At 42.2% G+C, this 9,287-nt stretch overlaps 1 protein-coding gene across 2 annotated transcripts in view; it reads right to left on the bottom strand.

Moving 5' to 3' along the window:
* The window catches only part of cd99l2 (CD99 molecule-like 2), a 14,988-nt gene extending 5,701 nt beyond the window's left edge, over positions 1-9,287 (bottom strand). Inside the window, exons 1-9 of one of the 2 annotated variants that reach the window (XM_074662269.1) lie at positions 9,062-9,287; positions 5,505-5,552; positions 5,282-5,359; positions 4,548-4,655; positions 4,158-4,238; positions 2,120-2,185; positions 1,973-2,020; positions 1,676-1,795; positions 8-73 (exon numbers count right to left, since the gene is read on the bottom strand). In XM_074662269.1, the coding sequence (XP_074518370.1) occupies positions 8-73; positions 1,676-1,795; positions 1,973-2,020; positions 2,120-2,185; positions 4,158-4,238; positions 4,548-4,655; positions 5,282-5,359; positions 5,505-5,552; positions 9,062-9,137 (691 nt within the window). In that variant the 5' untranslated portion in view covers positions 9,138-9,287. The remainder of the gene's footprint in view (positions 1-7; positions 74-1,675; positions 1,796-1,972; positions 2,021-2,119; positions 2,186-4,157; positions 4,239-4,547; positions 4,656-5,281; positions 5,360-5,504; positions 5,553-9,061) is intronic. The other variant, XM_074662270.1, reaches the window with a different exon arrangement.

Below are 9,287 nucleotides of genomic sequence, written 5' to 3'. Positions count from 1 at the left end.
TGTTCACCTTGCGGCTCCGTGGCAACCACAGCCTCTGGGTTTTCAGCCTTCACCATGTCAGTGTTCAGACTCTCTGCAGACAGAAAAACAATCTGTTGGTGTCATTTTAAACAAAGATGGAGCACATATGGTCTGGAGCCCCATGAGGTTCACCCTTAAGCGGGTGGCCCAGGTTCAAGTCCAAGTCTCCTATCACATTAAAGGCATGAAAGCCTAATATAATAGTTAAAAATGCTGTGAGGAGGATCTGTTTTTATCACACTCCCTTGCCACCTTCTGGCCTAGAGTTTCCGCACACTGTCATACATTACCTTTAGGGAGGTGTGTTTGTTTTGGAATTAAATGGAACAGATTGAAACAAATTTTCTTTGTTCAAGACAACTTTTTACTGGATACAACGCACTGAGGTAAGGTATTTGTCAGTGAAGTTGAGAAGCACTATGGTTTAAATCCAAGCAAATGTTGTAGTAGCTGGCTATATGTAGCGCTATCGGCAGCCCGGAGCTCCGACGTATCTGAAGGCTAACATGACAAATCCCAAAAACTGTCAGTTTGTTTGTAGTTTAGTAGCTGTTTATATTTAGCACAGCTGACAGCCAAGTGCTCTGTAATGTGTAACGTTAGTGAATCCTGGTTATGTCCTGCCAGTCATCTACCAATCAGAGCTAACGTAACCTCACTCTTCATTTTATTGCTAGACTCTCAAGTTTGAACAGACCACTGCAGAATAACTGCTGACTGTGGGTTGGAGTCAACATTAGCACTAACAATTTAGCCCTTTTAGCCGTTGGCTCGTGCTCTGTCTCTCTCCTGTTTATCTTTCTTCTGCTCTTCTGTCCTTTTTCTGTCCGACAGTTAGGCTCCAGTGTCCACCATCACTACTAAATTAATCACAGAAATTGTTTTTAGCAGAGAGAAAACACAGATCTCTCTTCTCTCTACTAAACTTAGACAGTTGGCCTGGTGTTGTCATGGAGACTCGGACAATCAATCCAGTCCTGCTCAACCCAGTGGGTTAACTATGAAATAGCTTTTTGAGATAAAAAAAACATTTGTGTTTTTGCGCTGTTAGTTAACTGTTGATAATTTACTTCTCGGTGTGCCTCTTAATTGGCTCTCTGGGACAAATTAAGTTGAATTGAACCGAATTGAATCAGTTTAAGTTACACACACAGAAGGGGACTGTGGTGACCACATATGCAGAGCATCTTGTAGATGGAGCAGAGATTGTGATATAAGTTCTTCTAACTGTGCACAGAGATATCATCTCCTAAATGTGTGATGAGTGTGTTCACTGTCACAGTGCGGTCTGAAGATAAAGAACAGTGAGGTTTCCTCATGAACAGAGCAGAGAGCAGTCTGACTCCAACTTTAACCACTCTCTGCTGTGGGTGAGGAAGAGGAAACTCTAGAGATTAGAGCTAGTTTCACAGGCGTCTCCTGTGCTGCAGCTGCTAAGGGCGCATTGTTTCCTTCCTCCTTAAAGCTCTAGGCCCTGACCAATCAGAGGCCAGGAAACATGCTGCTCTAAGACAAGGAGGAAACTCTGACAGGAAACAAATCTGACAGTCCTCAAGCAAAACACACCCCTGAGGGCTGAGGTGGTATATGTGTGGTTATTGTGTGGGTGTGTGTGTGGTTATTATATATGTGTATCGTGTGTGTAGAAACTCACGCTGAATCCCGAAGCAGAGTTTCTTCTTCTGATACGAGATGTAGCTGCTCACCGCTCCAACCAACGCCATGACAACAGCACTTGCAATACCTGCAATGGTTCCCACCTCTGCTGTGGTCTCTGCACACACACACGCACACACACACACACACACACACACACACACACACACACACACACACACACACACACACACACACACACACACACACACACACACACACACACACACAAATCAGTGTGTGAGATCACTGTTTATCCGTGTGTTTATGTTAAACCGAGCATATAGAAACTCACCACTGTTGTCGTCGTACTGATTGATTTGATCTTTGTCTCCTCGCCCTCCTGGACACACACACACACACACACACACACAAGCGCACAGTTATGCACTGGATCACATCAGTCCATGAAATGACAACATCACATCAAACCATCAATCACCTTTTCCTTTGTCAGGTTTGTAGGAGTCGTCTTTGCCGACGTCCATCAGGTCACTGTCAGAGAAACCTGCAGAGGAAAGAGACAGTCAGCTGAACCCCCCCTCGTGATGACATCATGATGATGTCAGGGTAACTTCAAACATCGCCTCACACCTGTCACCTGTCTGGTTATTATTGCTTTAAAAACATATAAAGTTCTGCCCCCATCACCTTTTCAAAGATCCTCTATTCTGTTCAAAGATCCTCTATACTGTTCAAAAATCTTTTATGCTTAAATATTTAACTGTTCTAATATTCTCTATTGTGTTCAAAGATCTTCATGTTTTAATTACCTGATGTTCAAAGATCCTCTATTTTGATCAAAGATCCTCTATTCTGATATTCTGATTCAAACAAGCTTGAGGGTGTGTTTGTTCTTTAATATCTGTGGCGTGGTTTATGGATTCAACCCTCAGACAGTAGTTAGAGGAGCAGAGGCTGCCTCGGTCATGGTGATATTACAGCATGTTTTTATCAACTTTGAGTGAATTCATCCACAGTTCAAACTCCACATACCAACAATAATCAGATATTTTATCATCAGATTTAGTCCCATAGGGGTTGAAATATGTTTTTCAAGGAAAATGTGTTCAACAGAACATTTTCAAAGTGTACATCTATTATATCGTCTAGAGCCCGCCTGATTAATCGGGCCGATTAATCAGTCGGGCCGATTAATCGGGACGATTATGCCGGTCACCAATTAATCAACATCGGCCAAAATGTAGCCGATTATAAAAATGTTGCTCTGCGGAGATTCTGTCACTCCTGTTCCTGTGTGTCTGGCATTTTAACGGCGTGTTAGTTGCATTTTTGAGAGATAAACAGAGATAAATGTTATTGTTATTTAAAACGTCCACCATTATCTAATGAAAGACTATAATACGCCGTTTTAACGTTGTGTAAGTTGCTCATTGTGTGTTTACAGTTTGACTTTTTTTTCTACTTACTGTGTTGAAAATTTGACTTCTTTATTTATTATTGTGTTTACAGCTTGTTCTTATTTATCATTGGTTAACACTACAGTTCATATGTTGACAGTTTTATAATCAAAGTTCCTTGTTTTAATTTAATAGTGTTCTGTCTCCGTCTTGAATCATATGGATATTATAATAACTTGTGTTCATATACAGTATATATCCTGCGTATATCAATGAATTTCTGATATATCAGCCAATGTATGGGATATCGGTCGATATATGGGATATCGGCTTTTTTTTGCCCCCAGTATCAGTATCGACATTGGCCCCAAAAATCCCATATCGGTCAGGCTCTAATATCATCTGACAGACAGTTTTACTGATTGCTGAACTAATGTTGAAACTCTGATATGATGATTTTTAAACACTGAGGAAACCAACAGATGAAGGAATATTCTGGACGTTAAATGACATTTCTGTGTGACTGAATAAATGACTGTTGAGGCTTTGAAAGAGGTTGAAGAACCCTCTGGAAATGTGCTGTCATTTATCTGAGACAGTATCTGTGCTGCTGCAGAAAACAGCGTCTGTGTGTGAGACGAGGAGACGATGAGGAGAAGATGAACAAAGAGCTTCCTCTGTCAACACGAACTCTGGAGGAGTCTCATTGAGACCCTCTGAAGCTCGGAACAACACCATCTTTATCTCACACACTGACTCTGAGTGCTTTAAACGCAGGAACAAGATCTGGTTCTGATGATTTTAGACGTGAAACAGATTTCAAACTATTTTCTGTTTGTCTGAGCTTGAAGTAGATTTTCTTCATCTGTTGTTTGACTTTTGATTTTTTTATTTTGATTTGGCTTTTGACTTTTTGTTGTCTCCAAATTAAACAGACGTAATAATGATGAAACTTTATCTTGTTTAAACTCATCCAGCTCCTTCTTTATGCTGTGTCTGATTTTATCAGGGTTGTATGTGTCCTCGCTTATGCTTACTCTGGACCCTGTAGGGGGCGCTGACCTCTACAGGCTGAATCATCGTCAGATCAGAGTCATGACTTTTTATCCTGACACCCACCTCCCTGACCCTTGTTCTTATCCTTCCCACCAAAGTCATTGTTGGGGTCCAAAGCATCAGCCAGGTCAAAGTCATCAGCAGCTGAGAGAAGGTCAAAGGTCAAGGGTCATTCATCATGCAGAGGGAAAAAAAACACAGGAAGTCAAACTGAGGAAAACAAACTGATAACAACAAAAAATAGAGATACAATCACAAGTAAAAGATTAGAATAAAGAGCTGCTCACTGATAAACAAAGGTTAGCTATGTAATAAATGATAAATGTTTGTTAAACAGTGCGTGTTAAATGAGGCAGGTCGACACAGCAGAGGGACTCAAACTGAGAAGGAACGTCAGATGCAGGTTAACTATCAGGCGGGATGTTCCTCAGCTTGTGAAGGTGTGTGTCTCACCTGGTTTGGGTTTGGGCTTGGGGGGGGCTTTGGTGGGAGCTTTAGGGACGACTTTGGGTGGAGCTTTAGAGGTTGGGACGTCTTTAAAGAAATCGTCCAGACTCAGATCTGCAGAGAACATTAAAGGAACTGTTTTAACCTGCACTCCCTGTGACGTCCAGCAGGAGGCATCATGGGCCTCTACAGAGGTCTATTGGTGCGATCCATTTGACTCCGAAGTCAGGATTTACAAGTTCCGAGTTGGAAATTTCAACTAGAATGCCCCATGAGGTCGTAATTTCTTGCTTGAAAGTCGGCGAATCCACACCGACCCGGAGTTTACAATCCATCTATCAAATCACAAAATCAGCCATATACATGGTACTATCCAATGTTTATATATATAAAAACATTGCTGTTATAGCAAGTTTTTCCAACTTGGCAATTGGGACGCTTTTAACTCGGAGATTAAGTCATTACCACTCCCCACTTCCCAGTTCTGATGTAAATGGAGCGCACCAAATGACTAACTCATCACACTTCTCTGCTTCTGCACAAACTGGAGCTAATAACACAGCAGGGACCATATTAGGAAGAGTGGGCGGGGCTTCTCCTGGTTCAGCCACGCCCACCCATCCAAATACGATCACTGCTGGCTCCTTAGAAGAGCTGAAACGCTACACTCTGACTCTTTTTTCTGTACAGCAATGTTAAAATAATAACGATAACTTAAAACTGCATAGTCTGGGCCTCACCTCCTCCTGCTCCCCCAGCTCCTCCTGCTCCCCCTGCTGGTTCCACGGGTGCAGCAGGTTTTGGTGGTTGGGTCGTTGCTGGAAAAGGGTAAATGTCTTATTTTACAGATTATATCACTGCACCGTTAACCACTGAATTTGATTCGTCAAAACCCTAAAACCACGGTAAACACAAACACAAAGGACAGTTAACACGTAAACAATGGAGAGGCATTATACTCACTATCTCCACCAAGAGCATCAGCCAGGTCGAAGCCATCCTGAGAGAAAACTACAGGGACAGAGGAGAGGAGGTTAAAATAAAGACGAACAAAAAGCTTACACAGTGAACATGAACTAAATCTCACAATGAACTATCTACACTTTTATTTTGGAAGTCTCCGTTGATAAGGGAGTTTTATTTTAAAGATGCTGTGAGGAGGATCTGTTTTAATTGCACTCCCTGGCCCAGAGTCTAAGCACACTGTCATAGATTACTTTTAGTGAGGTGTGTGTTGTGTCGAAACAAATTTTCTTAGTTCAAGTCAACTTTTTACTGGATACAATGTGCTGAGGTTAAGTACTTATCTGTACAGTTACGTAGTGCTATGGTTTGAAACGTGACATGAAGCAAATGTTGTAGCAGCCAGCTATGTGTAGTGTTATCATCAGCCCAGTGCTCCGGCATATCTGTAGGCTAACATGGCAACAAGATAACACTGTCAGCTTGTAAGTAGTTCAGTAGCTTGTTTATATTTAGCACAGCTGGCAGTGATACAGCCCGAGCTAAAGGCTAGTTAGCCTGAGCTAAAGGCTAATTAGCCTTTTAGCCTTTAGCTCGGGCTGTATCTCTCTCCTGTTTATCTTTTTTCTGCTCTTCTGTCCTTTTTCTGTCTGACAGTTAGGCTCCTGTGTCCACCATCACTACAAAATTAATCACAGAAATGTTTTCAGCAGAGGAAAACACAGATCTCTCTTCTCTACTAAACTTTGTCATCTGGGTTGTTGTTATCACAGAGACTTAGAAATGCCGTAAATCAATCTGATCCTGGTCGACCCGCACTGTAAGCTAAGAAGTAGCATTTTATAATAACCTATAACCAGCAATATTGTTGCTGATAATCTCATTTTAAAGTGTGGATTATGATCAGGCACATATCTAGAAGGGAGACTTTTTCAAGATCACTTTCAAACTCCTCACAGCCCCTTTAAAGGAATCAGTTGCTGGCTAGTTTTATTTTGAAGGGCTCAGCAATTGAACTCCCTTTTTTTTTAAAGGGTTCGGCTAACAAAGTCCTTTTATTTTGAAGGGCTCAGGTGATTATTGTGTTGAGAGTTCGAGGTCTTGCTGGAGTTTGTGTTTCGCACTCAAACAAAGGACGACTCATTGTGCTTTAATCCTCACACACACACACACACACACACACACACACACACACACACACACACACACACACACACACACACACACACACACACACACACACACTTCTGTAACTTTCTAACATGTGGTGTGAATCAGCTTTAGTCAGCTCTCTGTCAGATTAAAAGTCACAGTTGTTTCTCACTTTCACTCTCACACACACACACACACACACACACACACACACACACACAAACACACACACACACACAGGAGTGGGTCAGGGTTCAGACTGTGAGCTGGATGTGTAAACACAAATAAAACTTTGACCCTGACTGTTCCCAGACTTTCTCCTTTCAAACCTTAGTTTCCAGGTGAAGTGACAGACGTGTGGACGCAGCAGGTGAAATCAGGTGATAGAGCAGTGTGAGAGGAGGTGATGGGGTTTGGTTTATGTGAGCGACTCTGTTGGGATGAATGAAACCATTTGAGGTTGAAAAGAAACAGGGTTATCCTGACTCCAGAGATTAGGGGGAGATGTGGCTGAAATAAGGAAGCGTCTGGTTACAGACAGAGAAGAGACATTCCACGTAAAGAGGAACAGAGTATAATCCCTCCCTTGGTGGGCAGGAAACTGAGACAGGAAGCAGAGACAGGGCCAGTGTTTTATTGATCCCCCAAGACAGACAGGAACAAATCTCTACAGACCACAGCGAGCTACAGGCTTTTTATTTATACTGTGTTAATCAGCTGGGAGTAAAACCCTGACACTACGGCTGCAGCTATCAAAAAATGTAGTATTCGAGTATTCTTCTGAAAATCCCATCGATTAATCGAGTAATCAGATAAAATACATTTTTGTTAAGTTAAAGAGCAGTTTTTTTTCAAATGAAATTTTTTCTCTTTAAGAAATAGAATTATCTGATACAGCATGTCAATAAGAGCACCTGCTTTGGTAGCTCCAAAATTTGTAAACACACTTTGACACATTTTTTGTGCCTTGTACATCTCATCAAATGCTGTGGACCCAAATGGCACCCATTTTGTAGAATGACCCATTAGTCTCCAAACTCCAGAAAAGAAGCTAGATTTGTTGCTAGTTGCTATTTTGTATAAGAGGTAGCTTGAGGGGTCTGAAAACTCTCTTAATATGGCCCCAGCTCTATTTGAAATAACACTCTTTGATCTTTTTAAAAATTAAACGATTCCTCGAGGCGGAGAAAATTACTCAAGTAATTTTTGTAATCGAGTACCTCGAATCATTCGAGGAATTGTTTCAGCTCTACCTTACACATCATCTCATTAAAACAGAATATAAACATGTTGCTATTAACTTGTTTTACTCTCAGAACTCTGAAATAGGCTTTCATACAACTTACAGTTCAATATCCCTTAGCCATCTACACATCCTCCCCACTCTCTGCCCGCAGCTGACCGATCAATAAACCCATGAACACTTAAACTTAAAGAAATGTGAACCATGTTGAGATGTGTTACACAGCTCAATGTTTGTCTGACAAACAGTTTTCCTCCAGAAGTGGGTTACTGGGGGAGTAAATGGTCAGATGAGATGTGTAGAAACAAAGCGTTTTGAAGATGATTTCTGTTCAATAAGTATCTTATTCATGAGTAACCTCTGTGCCCAGCCCCTCCTCCACCTTCACCCAGACTCAATTTATTCACAAAATCAGAATCTCATTTGCATAATCTACATCCCTGATTCACATCTGACAGACTGCTACTGGCTTCTTTAAATATGAATATACACTCTGTTATAGTGCAGAGTGTCAGTTAAACATCATTAAACACAGGTTTAGTCTTAAATATGTAGATTTAATTGAAACAGAGTAAAACATGGGCAGGATGAGTCTGACTGCATGCTGCTGCTGCTGTCACACTGAGGTCACTCCTGTTAAAGCAAAGAGTGAAATCATTTTCTCCTTAATTATTCATATTTCAGTGATTAACTTTGCTCCTCCATCCTCAGACACAGTGACATCATGATGAGCCTGGCACGTGCGGCTGAGGTGCGGGCAGACAGAGGTGAGGTGTGTGTGGGTGGTGCCCCTGCACGATAAGGTGTTTTAAACTGTACAACATCATTAACTCACATGTTTGACTTCAGCTGGAGAAACTAACAGCCTGTACTCGATGACTGTATTCCTCATGCTAAATTACTGAATAAATTAAAGCTGTCTCGCATCTGTAAAATCTGCACGTACGACCACATGGACCCATAAAAACCTGCAGCTGAATGAAAACCCACATGTTTCATTGAAGAAATGATCCTTGGTTAAAATGCTGTTTTATGAATGTGAAATAAAAGCTCTGCCTCTGTTTGTGCCTGCAGGCCGGTGCACCGTTAGCCCCCGGCCTCCTGAATCTCGGTGCGGCACAAAGGCAGAACATGTGGGGGGGTGTGCGGGACAAAGACTCACCGTGCGCCGGCAGTAGGAGGCCCAGAAGCAGCAGCGGGAGCAGCGGGCACAGTGAGCCCCGGGAGGAGTGAGCCATGATCAGTCTTCACACACACGAACAGCCGCTACTCAGGGATTAAAGAGCCGGTAGATAACGGGCCTCTGGTCGGTCTCTTCAGCACCGTGTCTCCGCAGAGCCGCAGTCAAGGCGTTCACTATGACACACAGAGACACGCCCACCCTGAGC

The sequence above is a fragment of the Halichoeres trimaculatus genome, unplaced genomic scaffold (assembly GCF_033239565.1).
Source record: "Halichoeres trimaculatus isolate MK-OKI-2021-1 unplaced genomic scaffold, fHalTri1.1 fHalTri1_scaffold_22, whole genome shotgun sequence".
Taxonomy (NCBI): domain Eukaryota; kingdom Metazoa; phylum Chordata; class Actinopteri; order Labriformes; family Labridae; genus Halichoeres; species Halichoeres trimaculatus.
Note: the sequence above shows the minus strand (reverse complement) of the source record. Positions and strands in the feature narration are given on the sequence as shown.